Source organism: Buteo buteo, chromosome 14 (genome assembly GCF_964188355.1).
Source record: "Buteo buteo chromosome 14, bButBut1.hap1.1, whole genome shotgun sequence".
NCBI classification, from domain to species: domain Eukaryota; kingdom Metazoa; phylum Chordata; class Aves; order Accipitriformes; family Accipitridae; genus Buteo; species Buteo buteo.
Genome location: NC_134184.1, coordinates 32953924 through 32972537, shown reverse-complemented (window position 1 = coordinate 32972537; position 18614 = coordinate 32953924). Strand labels below are relative to the sequence as shown.

At 40.9% G+C, this 18614-nt stretch overlaps 1 protein-coding gene across 5 annotated transcripts in view; it reads right to left on the bottom strand.

The window, feature by feature from the left end:
• The window catches only part of WDFY2 (WD repeat and FYVE domain containing 2), a 72707-nt gene that overhangs the window by 26975 nt on the left and 27118 nt on the right, over positions 1 to 18614 (bottom strand). For all 5 annotated transcript variants that reach the window (XR_012652958.1, XR_012652961.1, XR_012652959.1 and 2 more), the window contains exons 2-3: positions 11963 to 12030; positions 6888 to 6961 (exon numbers count right to left, since the gene is read on the bottom strand). Coding sequence is in view for 1 of the 5 variants with exons in the window: in XM_075046284.1 (XP_074902385.1) it covers positions 6888 to 6961; positions 11963 to 12030 (142 nt within the window). In the remaining 4 variants the exon portion in view is untranslated. The remainder of the gene's footprint in view (positions 1 to 6887; positions 6962 to 11962; positions 12031 to 18614) is intronic.

Here is an 18614-nt window from a genome sequence, read left to right as displayed (position 1 = left end):
GTTACCAAGGTAAACTCTCCCATCTTTGCAAGCATAGCCCTGTCTATACCTTTGCTAATTTTGAGTACCTCCATCTAAAAAACTAAATTATTTTACTTTTTAAAGCTGCCTAAGAGACATCATCACAAGTGCTTCTGAACAGAATGGTGGAGATAAAAGAGGAACTATTAAAAAAGAAGTAAAAAAAACCTGACAGGAATGTAAGAGCCCCTTGAAGTTGCTTGGTCCAAACTAGGTACCAATAATCCATGATAAGAATACATTCTTTAAAAGTCTCTCAGTGCTTTGGACGAATAGAAACCCAGACTTTTTCCCCCTGGATTTTAACCCACTAGTGGTTAATGTTTATTCTGGTATGTCACAAGCGGACTTTCTTGTTTTGCTGCTGCTTCGTTGTGGCTCGCAAGCCGTTGTGCGTGGGATGGAGGGTGCCTTAGCACAGGCTGTGGCTGCCTGGGCAGAGGTGGGTGGTGTGACCCAGCCAGGCTCGCTCCTGCGGCCAGGCAAGAGCCCACACACCTACGGGGACCGGCTCTGCAGTCCTGCTGCCTTGGTGCTGCTGTTTCACCGCCTGTATGGCTTTTTGCACGAGGCAATGATGAAAACAGCAGCTAAGAGTCTGCCTGGCAGCCTCAGCTCCTGGAAAAACCCATGTGGCTAAACTGACTGAGCGCCTGGGTGTCCCTGCTGCTCGTTTTGAAGAGGAGAGTTGCTCAAAGCTGGGGAAACAGAGTGGCCACAACAAAACTCCTGCAAATTCTCTCTGGAGGAAACACCCAGGCAAAGGGTAGGCTCTGTAGCACCACCACATGAACTAGCTTTCAAACTGCTGTCAGGTATCTACATGCGTACGTCGCGTACTCAGAGAAACACAGAGAAAAACCAAGGTGTGTAAAAACACACCATATTAATAATTTATAGCGAACTACATAGGAACTCCCTGAGCTAATCTACCTAGGGGGCAGAAGAAGGAAAACCTAACTCATTTAATCTGAAAGAGAGTGAAAAAATAAAAGAAACATTACAAACACAAACTAAATTTTGAAGCATACGGTTGTGAAACGTTCATGTATAAGCACTGCCAAAAGCACTATGCAACAGTATAGAAGACTGGACTTCAGGAGCCTACAGACTACATTTAAGGCAAACCAAATATTTAGTGCAAAAGAGCATGAGAAGACATTCTAACCACCAAAAAGCCCATATTTACCCACAGTTTCCAAACCGGAATTAAAAAAAAAAGTCTCTCTCTGCATTTTCTGTGTGGTCACTGTAGGTAATCTGCATGGCTTTCCAGCACCAGGATTACCCTAACACATCATATCTACTGCTTGGCATGCAGGTGGAGAGGCTGCAATACTTATCTGTGGAACATCTACAGATCCCAGCTTCCAGGAAAACAACCGTGAGTGATTTGAGGCAGCTATGTATTTTGCTGTTTCCAGGTTTCTGTTCATAAATTAGTTATAAATATGTTCTCTTGAATTGCTCTACTTCATCTTCCTTCCCTTAATCTGCTCCACCTCCCATTAGCTTTCCCCTGGCAACTGAAGACTACAGTGGGGAGTGTTATTCAAACAGCAGTAACAAATCAATTAAGTCGGCTGGATTTCTATATCAGGGTCACCTTAACTCTACAGACCACAGAACTTTAAAAATCTGCTATACCTCTCTAGCTACTTAGAGAGGAAGTGGTTTTCATTACCCACTGCCTGAAGAATAGTAAAGCACCACATGAAATGCTTTACTACAAAGCCTACTTGAAGCAAGACCCTTTACTACAGCTAACTTTCTGCTGTTGGTTCCTAAAGAGAAATGGGGTGGGAGAATATGTCTGGCTTTCCTACCGACTTGGCTGTCCCCAACTTTGACTGTGGTGGCACACAGATGCTGGTGACTTCAGGTGGGATGAAGAGCACGGTTTGCACTCTCATTTTTGTTTGCAGTTTTCCGTTGAAAAATTTGACGTGGCCATTCTGTTCTGTGACCCAAACAGTCCCATGGTTTCAGTGGAAGGCTGAAAAGGCTTTTGACTTCTCCATTATAAAGCAGTGAATCAAACACAACTGCAGTTCGTAAGGTTTACCCAAGTATTGATTAGCTCTGTATGCTTTAATACAAACCACAGCTATGTACTATTAATACACTGCTCCATCCAAAAAGATAAACAAATACAGTACAAAACAAACACAGCTCCAATTAACTTTAATGCCGGATATAATTTCTTCCCTCCCCCCCCCCCCCAAGACTTCTTGCTTCTCATTTTCTTCTTTGAAAGCATACGATAATTTGCAATGTTTCCTTGTTTTGCATTTTCTAATCTTTCCCCAGGTCTTTTACTCCCTGCTCCCCTTTACACTATCATGTGTTCTTCCATTGCACTTGTTCCCCTCTCCCTCTCAAGGCCAAATGTATTGGTTGCATCAATAGACAGATACTTTAGCACAGGGCACCTTGCTCAAGAAATTAATGCCCTACTGCACATACATTGTGTCATCTGCGCTACAAAAACACCGACTACATCTCTAACATTGTACCAGCAGAAATTGGTTTTTTATCCCTCCATACACAGATGTTTTGCTCCTCCCAGAGCTGCTGACGCTCAGTTCTCATTAGGCAGCTTTTTGGCTCCTCTTAATGAGCTAGAAAGGCTGAGATCACCCGCACAGCTCAGTTGGTGCTTGTTAACAGAATGGAGAAAGATTTCCAAGTCCTGTGCAAGCCCTGTAGCACGGAAGGGGCTGGGATATATCAGAGTGCTCAGGATGGCAAAACGAAAACCCCTGCTTGCAGGGATTAAAAACATTTTTTCTGGCAAGATTGATCTTCAGAGGTTTTTTTTGAGCTACTTTACTACCTCTTTTACCATACTGAAAATGTTAGTGATCAGTCTTGACTGTTATTAGCTTATTATTAGAACAGTGACTTGGTACCATGAAAGCCTTCACGAAGCAGAAAGGAGAAGTCTTGAGCATCTGAAAAGACTGTCCAATCTAGTGCCCACTGTTGTACAAAGACTCTCAACTATACCTTCATGGAGCACACCTCCCTCACGCTGAAACATATACACCAACGACAAACCTCTCTTGAGCCTAAGACCTCTGTAAATCCTCATCCTGGAAATAGTATCAGCATCTTGTTTCAAATGACTCTTGTTAAGGCAAACAAAACCCATCCTCAGGCGTGTGCCATTTCAGAGTCCTTGGCCATGGGGCCAGCTGACGTGGCCCAGGGTCTAAGGAAGACCCATGCCTTTCCAGAGCTGCAGGTGGACGCCAACTGATGTATCCCAAAATAGCACTAGATACCTCTGCTTAGGAAACTGAATTCATTTCTGAGCGTTAATAATCTTTATACATTAGTTATGTGTTACCCATTCACAACCTAGTTCCCACCCCAGGGAATTTACAGTCTGTACTCTCATAGATGATGCCATTTTGACAGCACATGGCAGATCTCCTTAAAGGCTTAACTACGTCCTGTTAACACAAGTGACCAACAGCACTCTCACGTCTTCCAGAGAACAACAAACCCGCTTCAGAAACAGAAGAGAATGAAGACTTTTAAATCTACTGTCAGACCCTACATCTATATCTGTTGCAAGGAAACCACTATAAAATTACTACAGTGGTTTCACTTTATAAAAAGTAAAAAAACTGGGAGAGGACAGAAACTATCCTGTAGTTTTCTTGAAGGAAAAAATAGTAAACTTCCCACAGTGGCAGTACACAGTCCCAGGGCGTACATCAGCAAGCAGAGCCTGACTCATTCTCAGGTATTCAAAGTGCTGCTAATGGCTGAACCTGTAGACACCTGCAAGATCAGATGATGTGGAAACTGAATGTATCTTAATAATTCTTCCCCAAGGAAGAATTCTAAAGGGTTTTTTCTGGTGCCCTGTTGTCCTTGTGGCCCTCCTTGAAGTATGTAACAGCTTCATCTAGACACAAGCATGGTCAGAAAAAAGATCAATTTAATTCAGCTTCAGCTACCTAAAAACTAAATCCCTCATTTAAATCTCCCCAGAAATGGGGAGAGAGATTTATGCCATTCTAAAACAATTTCTCGGGTATGTAACATGGGTGTGTCCAAAGGCAATTCACCTCTTCTCTACTGCCTGCAGAACCTAATGATTAACTTTATCTAGGAAGCTAACTTTCAGTGGATGAAATTAGGTGAGGAGTCTCATCTTGGCTGTGGAATTCTCCAGCCTATTGCAAGTAATAGACCTTTCCTCTGCTTCTTCTTGTTGTGGTATCTTGAGAGATTTGCGCCTGTTAAAACATGCTTTTCTCCACTTCAGAGCAAGAAATTTATGACCATGATAAAGTCTTCTGGCTTCCAAAAGGGACCTTAGGCAGTCCCTAAGATGTAAATTAACAGAAATGCTATTTCTTTTCGAAAAGGGTTTGCAAAGTGTAAAAAACCAAACCAAAACAAAAACCATAGAAACTTTTTTTACTTTAGGTACCACACTGCTTTTCAAGCAAGATGCCAGACAATCTTTAGCTCAAGAGAATGGTCTGCTGTGCTGCACAAATGTTTGTGCAGCCTTCACGTTGAGAAGTTACAAAAGGTTGAAAACAATCTCTTCACCTCTGTAGAAGCAAAAATTGTCACCCTGTTTCACAAGGAAAGGTGGCCATACAAGCTCACCTCATGGTGGCTTTGCTGGAACATCTTTCTGTGACAATAGCATTGCTGCCTATCCTTCTCAAAATGTACTATACACATTAATGAGGTGCCAGGCTTATAACCAAAATCCATACAGTTTACATAAATTTCATGTAAAAGAAAAAAGGCAGTTCTACTTTTTTATCTCCATTTACAACTGAAAGTAAAAGCAGTACTTCCTTGCACTGCAAAAAGATCAGTTTGAGATTACGTGGCACTCTCATGAGTATTGTGTCAGCTTACAGCCCTTGCCAGGAGTCCTTTCCTTCTACACAGTTGAAGTGAAGATGCAGAATGATTTTCAGCATTTTTTTTGGTCCTGCACCCAGCGTACACTGGGCATTACCAGAAGTGCTAACATGGAACAGCTGACTAATTCCCAAATATTTCAAGCTGCTCAAGTAAATTGCCTGTACTTTCCCTTTGAGGGCCACACAATTAAAAGTAATGGCACTAAGGTCACTTTGTTGTAGTAAGTTCTCTTATTTTGTGGTCAGTGTGCCCTGCTTGTATACTCCTGTGCTAAACTAATCATCATAGCTGTGCCCAGGAAGGAAAATCTATCCTTTTAGTACTTTAAAGTACTCAGGGATTTTCTCTAAAACCCCAATATTGCTGGGACTTGAATACGGGACTACCCTTGCTCTTCTTCCATTCCCACCTCCACCACTTCTTGTGTAGCACATTACAGTTTTGGCTTCTCTTACAAGCCTTAGGTTTGCTACAGGGGAAAACACTTCATTGCTTGTGGAAGTTTGTGGAGTGCATTTTCTGCACAATCCTCTACCACACAAATGCCTGCAGCTAGAGGGGACTAAATCAAGTAACACTCATAAGCCCTTCCCCCCTCCTACGTACTTGTATCCAAAAGACTGGGAAAAGAAAAGCCCAGCTTAGCAACAAATAGAATCTGCCTTAGACATGACAATATATGCCTATAAGTACCTGAAGTTACCTGTTGGTTTAACACCTGCATATCTCATTTACCTTCTTTAGCTTCAGAATGGAAAATATCTGACTCCATTCAGACTCAAGCACTCTCTGACTCTTCAAGGCAAAATGCCCTGAAGACAAAGGACACATCTCTTCCATCATGCCACAGTATTTAAATACCTTATTTACAGTCGCCTTCACATTCCTCAAAGGCCTGGTGAAACAGAAGTGCCTAGTAGGACTGGCAAATTACAGCTATTTCAGAGAGTGGGAAGGAGGGAATTTCAGAGGTGCAGGGAATTCTCTGGCAGCTGTCCCATCTCCTAGATACAAAAGGAGAAATCTCCTACAGGCACAAAAAAAATCTCTGCTACTAGCCATTAATAGCTTTATAGGTCAAAACCTTCACATCTTTGATACAGCTCACAGGCAACAGCTAAAAGGGTCACACACCCTTTCCCAAATACCATCTTGGCTTTCGTGCAGACAGCTGCCCTTATGTCAACCTGCAAAACACTTGTTCAGTTATAAAGCCCATAAAGCAGAGGCAACAGCAGTAAAAATCTGCAATGATGGTAAAATGATCTTAAACTGGAAGAGGAGTCTATTGATGAGGCATAGGTGAAAAATACCTCACTGACCCATGACCCTTCCACAAAGTGATATAGCTCTTTACTCATCACCCCAGAAGAAAAATCCGATGAATAAGGTCAGCTGTTACCCTCTGTCCCAGATCTAAAAACCACACTGCTTCCCTTCCACACACACACATCTTAGATGTAATGAACCAAATCCTTCAGCAACAGCACTTCCAGTTAGGGGCAACTCCACTGAAGGAAGTGAGAGGAAAACAAAAACTTAACCCTGAAGTTTGGAAAAGCAGCTAAATATGGAGCAGAAATCCACCTTCTGCCTCTGAGAAGATGTTTTTTCCCCCTCTTAATTGCTGCTTTCAAAAAACTTTGGTATGGTATGATTAACAAGGCACTCAAATTTAATAAAACAACAGCTGTTTTTCTGCGTTGTTATTTTTAAAGAGATATGCAAATTAAGACAGTTTGTTGAGTCGCCTAATAAACATTGTAAACCCCACTCAATCTCTTTGTGGCAGTTGGAATGAAATTTGTAATAATCTGCCATTTTCTACACTACAGCTTCAGTTCCACTAGCAGTAAAAAGTCTCTCTCCCAAACACTAGCAAAAATATCCTCACCACAACATCACACATATACTTCTCAAAAAGGGAAGCATTTCAACTAGAAATCTTTGGATGTACTTACTGAGATTGTACCATTGTCTAGACCTATGGACAGCCTTCTGGTTTCCGGGTTAAAAGACATGCATGAACATGGAGCTGAAAAAAATGAACATGTTGATGAAGTTAACAAAACTGCGATTCTCATTTTCTTGAAGTTCTGGAAAGCCTAAAACTAGCTAACATGCTTTATGATGCTGTTCAGCATTTTGCCCCTTCTAATAGGCAAGCATTAAAAAAAAAAGTATTCTTGCAATTCATTCAACCCTATCATATTAGGACATAGAACAATGGCTATTTCTTGCTCCAGCTTCTTCGTTTTTTCTTACTAGTTATCTAAAAACAGGCATGTCATACAAGAGCAGTGGTGGTGTTTTGATATGAGGCGCCTGACATTTCAGTATAAATCTGAGAGATTACTTAGCTGAATAATTCAGTTTTTTACATTTGCCTGAACTTTACTGACAGTAAAAGAAAACACTGTATTATGTCAGAGGCTTCCATCCTATACCTGCAGTAAAAAGTTAACCTGTAGGAATCAAGATATCAGCCAATATTAAGGACTGCAAGTCCAACTCTCCGCTACTCCAGTTTCACCACAGACAACGCTATGACAGTATCACATACTATGGCCAAAATAAAAGATTTTATTGAAAGCTAGCCATTGTTTTATTGTATCACTATTACTCTAGTAAATATCAGGATATACTCTTAAATTGCACACAAGTCAGTCATACTACGCTCCCTCGAGGATCAGCCAAGTTTCGCATCAAGGGTAAACCCAGAATTTTCTTGCAAGAATTCAAGACCTATGCTTGGTTTAACTGAGAAATTGTGAAGTTGCATTCAGAAGGCAGGGATTGTTTTTACTGCTTAACACAGCAGCATGCAGCTAGAAGTCCTGCTGTCCCAAAAGAAACCTTCAGGAACTATTTTTCAGCAGCAATTGCCAACTGCAGCTAGGGGGGCAGGCATTCTTGCTCCTTCGATAGTGATAAGAGTGGTTTTTAAAACATATTCTTGTGATAAATATGGAGTACAGTCAGATGTGCTTTTAGTTCTGCTTTTTTCCCCCTCTCCTGGTTTCCACTCTCCATTGTGATTATTCGCAGTGTTTTTGTTACTAACAAGCTTGGAGTCCTCTTTTTTGCAGTACTGTGTATCTGGTATATTCTCAATTTGTGTAATGTCTCACCTAGGATTAAACAGTCCATAGCTCAGCAAACCTTCCTCGATAGTTTAGTTGGCAGGAAAACTATATGAAGGAGAGTCTATGCTGACTGTTTAACAAAACTTGTTCTACATACAGTATTGACTCCCAACAACCAATGGCAAGCAAAAAGCCTACCAGACCCACATCCAGGCAGGCATCTCAATTTATTTCTTTCCTGGAAGGGTTGACTGAATTAAATCAAAGAAAAGGCTTCAGTTCAAGGAAATTGCCAGAATGGAAACACTTAAATTAGGGCTACTAACAGCGACAAAATTGCTCCTTCCCACATCTCTCCCTCAGAAAAGGCAAACTCGAATTGTCCCTTTGGATGGTGATGCTTTACTATTATATTGAGGCTTCTAGGGTTGTAGCAGAATAAGACAGTTGTAGGAAAAACAGACAGAAAAAAAGGCAATTCTAAGCAGAATAAACATCAAATCCTTTTAAAGGCATTTAATGCCAGAACGGGCGTATTCCACATATCAGCTTTCAAACGCTAGACACTGTGCGTACACTGAAAGAGCTACTAGTAACTCTGAAGGCAATGAACAGCTCGCAGAGAAAAACTCTCAGGTAAATTAGCTATTTAAAGTATGCTTTTCCCAAATAGCCTAAAACACTTCAGACATAAAAGGTGCAAGCAACTGCTTGACACGCGCTGATTACAAAAAAAGTCACTTCTAAATTCCAGACCTGTGTGTACACAGTCACAGCAGTATAAAGATACTTATTTTGCTATAATCATTTTCCTAAGGGAATTCTTCCGTAACACGTGCTCTTGGAAAAATCATTATGTCAGCACTAAAATTATATCCACACTAGCTACACTAATGTAGTTAAAGTGATGCCAGTTGTAACGAGACTGCAGCAGCTTACACTTTAGTGAAAATAAGATGACATTCAGATACTTTACAGAGGACAGGCAGGATGTTCCTGATGCAGAAGTCTGGCTGTAGTCTTTATCTTAAATACAGGGCAAATACACACTGATTTTAGCCTTTGGAAAATGAATTATGGGGGAAAAGCCCAATTATATACTTCATGCTCTCAACAGTGTGCCACCTCTATTAGAGGCTGACACAAGTAGAAGAGAAATACAAACTTTGTACTTGCAGTTTCAGGGACCCCCCCCTTTGAAGTGCCTAAAAGTGGCATAGTTTAAGACTGAAGGAGCATGTTTTGCTTTGCAGTTTTTTTACCCTCCCATTCAAAGCAGTGTTAGCTATGAAAACCATCATAAGACAGACAGTGTATTATCTGCCTCAAAGACTGGATACTCCACTGTTGCTCACTACAGTAAAGCCTTTACTCCGTTCCACATCTGTGAGATGTTTTTGTTTGGTTGGGTTTGGGTCTTCTGGTGTGGCTTTTTTTTTTTTTTTTTTTTTTGGCAAAAGCTTACTTCTCTTGACTAAAATTGCTTTCCCTTTTTTGTGTCTAAGTTGGTTTTTTTTCTCCTGTACAGACACTACCCAAAACTCACACATCTAACCATGGTTACACCTCTATAACCTGTTACACATGTATAACCAAGGGTACACATCTAACCATGAGGAGGGTTAATATGTTAGTCAGAGGTCTGCTGTTAATAGAGTTGTTGAGACAACGCTGGTGTGAAGGAGGCACGTTAGCCAGGTTTCCAGCTTACCTTTTTTGCCTTACTAACAGAATTACAGTGTGTATAATAGTCTCAGCTCTTCCTTTCTCATTGGCTAGAGGAGATGATCAAAAATGTAGCCACCGTGTTGTCCAGAATTTTCCAACCACAGAAACACCCATAGGCAGGGCATAAAACTTTGTAATTGGGGAAATCCCACCTCTAAACAGCAGCAAGTGTCCCTACTCAGAAGAGATCTACAATCTTGATCTTTTTTTCCAGGTATTTAATGGATTTCATGTTCAGAATGCACTGATGGCCCCATTTGGGTGCAGAGCTTGAACAAAGCAGATGGCTGACTCAGCCCAGCTCCTCATCCTCCTCATCTCCCAGAGTACCCAAGGCACAGACTCAGTTAATAGGGCTAACTGATATCAAATCATAAAATGGTGTACATCCTGCACCACCATAACCAAAGTCACGAGTCATGCCAATGGGGTATCTATAGGTTGGACTGCCACTCACAGCTTGCTAAGCTGCACAAAGGCACCATCATGCCTACTATATTTTTACGTAAAGAACCTCTGGGCAGTCGTTCGAACCTAAAGCAGAGGACCATCCAAAAAGGTGATCCACATAGACACAGACAAAATGATCGTTTCCAGTAAAGTCCAGACTTGTGCAGAGACTGACTCAGAGCCCTTCCTACAATTTCCACGCTTAAAGCCATGGCTCATAACAACGTAACTGGCATTGCTCCAGTCATTAATTATACCTGATCATTCTTGAAATTGGTGAATAACACAGGATAATTTTAATATCTCATGGCTCAAAAGCTTACCAGCCTTCCAAGTGAAGGAGCAGTGTCAGGTGTTCAAATTTATGAAGGCGCTTTAAAATAGTCCCCCCTTTGAGTGGATCACTTCCAGTGAAGCTGTTATTCCTGGCAATAATGCAGCCTTGCTAAGACCAGAGGAGAACCTAACAAGATTTAAAAATGCAAATGTATGCAAAAACACCACATGGAAAAAGAGAAGTATCAACGCCAAACTGCTAGAATAGCCATTTCATAGCAGTTTGACTGGGGAAAGCAAACCTCTTGGTCAAGGGAACTCAGGCCACTGCCAGTGGTCATGACAGAGGTCCACAGACTGCCACATCAGTAGCTCATTTCCAATACCTTTTTGTGCAAAATCTTGAGCAGAAAGTACCTTTGAGGCTTGACATATTCTTATGAGCTAGTCCATCACCAAAGGAAGAAGAAGAATCCTCCTCTTTACCAAATCAACACTTTCTTAGAGCAGGCAGTCAAACACCATGGCCCCTCTAGGGTCCCAAGTTGATGTTATGGTACTAAAACTTATATCTATTAAATATTTTACGTATCATGGAGACAGATGTCTCTTCCAAATCTAGCTGTCTTAAAGTAATTCTTTCTCCAGACAGTAAGAATACCTCCATGGGACTTGATAAATGCTCCCCAGTCTGTGGATTTAAATTAAGGTCAGCTTCATAAGCTTTCCAAAGACAAGTTAACCCAGCATATCTGAAGCTGACTGAGGAGCATCCACATACCCCTGCTGCTGGTGACCTGCGGAGTTATAACTCCTGCACTCAACACAGGGGTTATGACACACAGCTAAGGCTGTGATTTCTTCAACTGCCTCTTCGAAAAATAGACATCTATCTGCAGGTTTTTTTAAAGCATTAACACTCTCTTTGGGAGAAGAGACATACAGCAGATCATACTGGAGGGATCCATCAGGGAGATTTGGTTTTCCACATTTATTTGCAGGGGTAAAATGATTCTGCTTCTTCACTGGAAGAGCTGCCTTCCCTGTCTAGTATCCTCTCCATCATATTAGCTGCCACAGGATATTAAGTTCTTACCAAATAAAACCATTTACCGTCGCACTCTAATGGACTGAGCACATGCAGTAGGAAGGGCAGAGTGATTTATACTGGAGACTTACAAAGCTTTATGGACTCCATTAGTGACAGAATGCAAGACTACATTTTGAGCTCCCACATTTTTTAATCTATGTTTGCATTAAATGCTCATCCCTTGCTAGCATGTCTGTATCCTTCATGGTGCTGTAATCCCTGATGCCTCTCAGAAGCATTAGCATGCAACTTGGTAAAGCTTCACAGAAACCACAAGGATTGTTCAAGAATAATATTTAATATGGAGTGGTAAGCTTGCAAATGATCATAAACATGAAGCTTCATCAAAACCAGAAAAGCCATTTTGCAAATACACAGTAGATAGCAAACATCTCCTTATACTTACATGGCATTGCATGGTATATGCTTGGCCAGTACTGCCCACTATCTCTCTTCAGCCAGACACGAACTGTTCTATGAAAGAAAAAACACAACACGCACATGAGGAAGAATGAAAAAGTAACCATGAACGAAAACAAAGTGGTGACAATGAATGCAAGAGACCTTCTTCAAAATTAATTTATTTTGCTGAGAGGGAAAACAAACATGCAAAATCCTACAGCAGCCTTATACATCAACCTCAGATTAACCTCTATAGATTAGGTAGCCCATTCCTTGGTTCCATGTATTACTCAACATCTTGGCTGAACACACAACAGTATTTGGAAACTGCTATGGCTTTTTGTTCGTTGCCTTTCCCAAGGACTGGAACATGACTGTTCGTTCAACGCCTCACAGGAGGATTTGGGACACCCTACATAGCCCAGGAAAACACTCCTGTATCAGCCCGTTCAGTCCCCTGCAGAAGCCCTCCCCCTGCTCTCAGGGTAGACCTTGGTCCATCTGCCACCTCTTGCTCTGTCATTCTGTTTCAGGAAAACCTCTAAGCAAAGGAATGAGGTTCCAAGATTGTCAGCTTCTATTTACTAAGATTATGTCCATTTGTGCCACAATGAGCTCTTCAGCTTCAGCACCTTCCCTGCTCCTCAGTACACTCAGAGTGCTATCGCATGCCCGTTGAGCATTAGGTTGAAGAAGCCAAACTCTTACCCTTCTCTGAAGAGGATGATCAAGGCAACAGGCAGCCTTGAAGCCCTCCTCTGCCCCATCAGTTTGGAGTTGCCATCCTTGAATAGAGGCACCTTGAACCACACAGTGCTCCAGGCCTTCCTACAAACACAGCAGTGGTTTCCTCTCTGCTAGAAGGCCTTCCCAATATATCTCAGGATTACTTTTTCTTTCTTATAATCATATCATACCAGCAGCTCCCTGTCACTCAAGCCGTGCCCTTCACACACTTGAGACGCTTGTTGCTTGTTTCCCAAGAGGAGGATCTGGACTGATGTACCATCTGGGTCATTAAATATTTATTATTTCAGTCCTCATTGTCATTCACTTGTTTTGGTCCAATCTCTGAAGACTCTTTCTAACTGAAGCTCTCTCTTAACTTTAGTACATCAGCTAATTACATTAAAACATGCCCAGTAACAGTGTCACCAGTTAAAGCAGCAGGCATCCAGTAATCTCCTGCTTGTTCCTGCATGAGATGCTCACTGTCATCCAAGTTACAGCCAACTTACTTGCCTTACTGTTCCTCAAATCCTTGTAATCTCTAATTTTAACTGGTAAACTCTCCATAAAATACTGTATTCCATGCTTTAGTGATTTACACCCAATGTATTAACCTTCTCTAGAAAATTCAGTTATCCAAAACAGCATCATGTTAGTGTAGCACAATAGATTTTAACCCATCACCCACTTCTATTTAGTCTTTTCCACCAAAGTTAGTATGCAATGGTAGATACAAGAGAGACTTAAAAAACTACTGTTAAACATAAGCCTTATTTTCCTGTAGCAAATCTGTAACTTGCACTTGATAGTATTAAGGAAAAAAAAAAACCAACCAAGCAAGAATAGTTCTTTGCAGTTCATGAAACGTGGAAACATAGCTTATAGAGAAGACGACACAGTCATTCCTACTGTTACGTCATTTTCATGGGAAAACAGATTTCAGCCCTTTTTAGTCAGCAAAAGTTTAGAGCAATGCATTAATATAATACACTAAGACATTACACACACAAATCGAGTCTGAACATAAATGCTGTACAACATAATAAAGCAATTCAAGAACTAGTTATCTGTCCTGCAAATGTCAAGTTAAGGGCTGCACCACTATGTGTTCCTGGATTGCATACATCCAAAATCAGGCTTCTGCTCATCCTGCCCTGCATCCAAACTCATTTTCCAGCAAATAATTCAGAGACCTGTGTATTTGGGCACTACACAAGCTGCATCATTTTAGAAATGCCTCATGTGCACACTTTGACACAGTATGTTGCTCTAAAAACTAACATTTCCTTGGGTCAGCAAGTCCCACAGTTAGAAAGCTTTCACAAATTACTCAAAACACACAAAATTCAGTATAATTACCTCCTAAGTCTACTGGCCTTTTTGCAATAAACACATCAGCAGCTCTTCAGCAGATCTGAAGCAAAACCACCAATACTTTTTCAGGGACAATTCATCAGCTGATAACAACGCTATCCTATTTTCTATAGCGAGAGGGCCAAATCCTGTAGGTAACCATAGCTGTTGTCAGAGCGGCACTCTGCATCTGGACCTCAGCGCACAGGTCTGGGAAGATGTCCACAGTCACGGGGCTGTACTCTAGGTTTGGGACAGGGTCCAAAACCTTTGGGTCCACCCAAAGGGGTCCACCTTTGCTAAGAAGGTCGTCACTGTAATTCTCAAAACAGATCAGATGCTCTGTTTCCCGACCAGGCAAGCTCTAACATGTTTATCCTCAACAACTGAAGTTATTGTGGAAATGAATGAGTGTGCACAAAAAAATAGTGGGATGAATCACAGGGAGCTGAAAAAAATCAATATGAAACAGCCCTGAGGAGGTGCACCTATATCCTGTGAGAGACTTGTCTTCCTTGACCATCCCAATCTGTATACTCAGTGTTACCCGTTTCAAAACTCCCAGGCTTCCACAAGTTTGCCTCTCCTCTCTACTTTAAGACACTGGCAAATAGTAAGTCCAGTACAACATCCTACAGATAATTCAGCTTGTTAAAAAATACTCTGTACAAGAAAAGATCTTTCAAAAGCCAGAGGAAATAAAAATCAATTTTATTTGAAAAAATGGCAATAATTTCAATGCTTTGGGTTGTTTTTGTTGTTGTTTTTTAAACTGTACCCACTGCAGACTTACTAACTAATTTGACAATTATGTCAATGTTAAGACTGTTAGATGAATGATATTGAAACAAAAAACATTTTCTGCTTAGGCTTAGAGAAAAAAAACCACAAACAAAAAAACTGGTGGAAGTTCCTAGTTAAGAGTGAAACTACTGTTACTAGTGTAGGCCTCTTCTGTAGGTACACAGTATGCTCATTTCTTTATGTAGTCAAATGTATTTCCATTCAATGACTAATTCATGCAAAATGAGAAACAAAGCATTCTAAGAATAAAAAGACTATGAAAAGATATTACCTAACTCTAAGGTGTGTGAAAGGGAACATAACCAGCAAGTCAGTTTAACTAACTCATTACAGAAACACTTCTCTCTCCAGTAAAACCATTTTAAATAGAGGAAAACAAAAGATCTTATAAACAGTTTATTTTTATATTAAGGATGATTACTATGCACATCTTTAAAACAAGCATTTAAAAGTTATGTTAAGCATTATAAAGTTCCAATATCTATGTATAAGCTGATGTAGAAGTGTAAAAATTCTTCCTTATGTCAGAAAATGACGACTCATTATTTTCTTCTCTTAAGATCACTGAATTAGGTAAGGCATTTTATTGAAAAAGAAAAACTGATCTCAGTTCATTAAACTTTTCTGGATAACTTTTTCTCAAAGTAGATTTGGGCTAAAGAACAAATTGCGCCAACAACTGAACTTGGGAGAAGCCAAATGCTCTTGGAAGAGAGCGTCTTTTGTTCAGCTGCAGTTCTGCACATTTTTGTATACTTCTTAACACAATACCACCCACTACATGTGAAACCCAGAGCTTTTGAAGCTTCTAAAGAATGCAAAGAAAAAAAACAAGCATGAATGAAAATAAGCTTTTTTTATGGATATATAGCATGAAGAGTACTTGCTGATTGCGTGGTTACTGGACTTAAACACAACACCCACCCAGGTCAGGATCCATTCTTCAACTGCTCTAGAGTGATTCAGTCTGCATCACCATGGAAATTCGTTGTCCCTTCATTTTGTTGCCAGTGAATTGGCTTGGAAAGATTTTTAGAACCCGTCCAATCAATGGATACTCTTCTAGCCTTTTCATAACAGAGATGATTTCTTTTTAAATGAGACAGGCTATACACAAATAATTCTGCCACACAGAAGACAGGCTATGTCTTCACATATTAAGGGGATGTGAAAAATGTGTATTTTAAAAGAAAAATGACTTCTCTCCGTTAAGCTCAAGAGTACATGTGTCAAGTCCAGGTGGCTGTGGTTGTACCAGCAGGTCTCGAATGCACTACTAGGCTGCGCAGGAGGTAGGCTCCGTCTGAGCACCTACTCCTCACCGAGGCGCCTGTGTCAACAGCAGCACATCCACCTTGGCACGGCAGCTCTGCGCTTCACCAGGTACAGAAACCTACTCAATCAGCAGTATGCGCCATCTACCTTCTTTCTGATGAAGACGTTTTGCTCAAACAAATTCTAGTTTGTGCATTTAGGTTGCAGTATGCTCCACGAAAGTCTCCGTAGTGCTGCCGGGCTGGATACAAGATTCTCTACTCGATCCCTAGGCTGGCCTGAGCAATCATCTCACTGCTGGAAAACTCAGTGTCGCTTGGACCTCTGGAATCGAGTCTCTTTGACTCATAGACAGAGCTCTTGTCTTTTCTCCTTGGTGCCTCGCGTGAAATTAAGGCAAAAGACAAATACTGGTGTTGCATACAGTACAGATATACTAGTCATGTCTAAGCATCGTCCCAAGATGTTTGCATGTTGCAATACTGTGAACTCTGTTGTAGGGAGATCCAACACCACCATTACCTCGAGAAACAGGTTATCCCTATTCCACTCCGCTTCTCCAGAATATCCATAAAACCACCAGTTCTAGTGGCACAGTGTGAGTGAGGAAATATGATATATCATTTTCCCATAACAGATCCTTGCTCTCCTGTTTGTGACCGTTTTCCTTCCTTACTCCTGCCTTTTTAAACATTCCTCTTTGCTGAGATGCACTTGTGTAACACACTGTCGCCTTCACGCCCCAGGCATACGCCAGCTGTATAACAGAGCAGAGGCAACCCTCAACACATACAATTTACTACAATATTTTGGAGGGCTTCTTGGGCTTCAGGAAATGGTTTTAAGTGGCATTTTAACATAATCCTCATTATTGTTTATACCTTGGACCATATATTGTGGATTGTTTTGATCTCCTGTCTTGCTAAGGGACCAAGAGGGGTAAGCATCAAACCCAGTACAAGGTGTGAAATGAGTTTTATTCCTATTTGTAGTAAGCATCTGGTACAGAAATTTTCATATGTCACTTTCTAAAGTCGTATCAGGCTCATCCAGAGATCAATGCCTGCCCTGTGCGCATTACTGCTCCTTGGGAAAGGGAGGTACGCCACCAGTGCAAATGACATTACAGGGTTAAAAATAAAGACATCCCCTTCTGTTCTAACCACAGAAATGACTGAACACAGTTACAGAACAGCTTCCAAATAGGAAAAGGAAGACACTAAACTATTCTGGAAAATTCTTTAAAATGCTCATCTAGCTATTTGACAGAATAAAAGAAAAGAGATTAGGATAATACTATTTTCAGGGTTAGTGCACTCTGTGAGGTTTCAGGCATACCTCATGGAGTATTACCACATATTCTCACCATCAAAATATTGAAGCCTTCTTTAGGGTTGAAACAAAAAATTTAAAGACTCCACCTGTTCCTAAATATCCAATAATAGAAAATTCAGATGTATTCAAAAGCCATATCTCTCTGGAAACTAAACATCTGCATTGGAAACAGCACAAGCTTTATCTGCTGTCATTAAATAAACATGACAATAGTAGTATTTGAAGTCCAAGTACAGCATTGACAGTTTTACTGCCTTTAACAGAGAGACATTGTCATTTAAAATTGCATTAAAGATACTGCAGTACTATAAACCCCCCAACTTCTCCAGGGACTTTTGTGGGCAAGACATATGAAGAGATTCTGGCTCCCACCAATTAGTGACATGAGCTGCTACTGGGATTTTCTGAAAGAATAAAAGATCTTTCATGTTTAGTGGCAGCTCATGAACCACTGTCAGTGTACTGGAACCAGTGATGAGGAGTTTTGTTTCTCTGATAAATTTTGAAAGAAAATACATGAAAGCAAAAGTCAAAACCAGAACTGATTTCTGAGCCAGCCTGTGTTTCAGGGAAAACAAAAAGAAATTTAATAGCAGAGTGCCAAAACCTCAGGCAGCAAGGGGACTTTATCTAACAGGTCCTCATCCTATGTCCCGAAAAAAACCAAAACCAAAACCAACCCAACCCACCAACACTTCCACCCACCCCCACACCAACCCAGTCCCAAAGACCCAGGGAAGTGCATGACTGTGTCTCTCAGGTTCACCCATGCTAGTCCCTACAAAGCCCATCACACAACTCTTCCGCATAAACACTATGATTTCAGGGCACATTCCAGGTTTTACCTCATTTTCACTGGTTTTGATGAACAAATGTGCGATTTAACAAACTAATCAAGGGTTTACCCACTGGACTCTTTCTAAGACTATGAGACAGTGTACAGCTACAGGTCACTGTAGATGTTATAGGTTCTCTCATATTACAAAGGGGCAGGTTCAGTTTCTAAAATGAAGTGCAAGAGCTACTAGTTCAGGAAAGGGTGACAATGCGTGGGGAAAAGATTAAAGCGTTTTGAAGCATGGGGTTTACTTCAGGGCTGTTTTAGAGAGGTTGTCTCTTAGCAGCAATTACATAAGGGCATTTCTAGAAGATACAATATC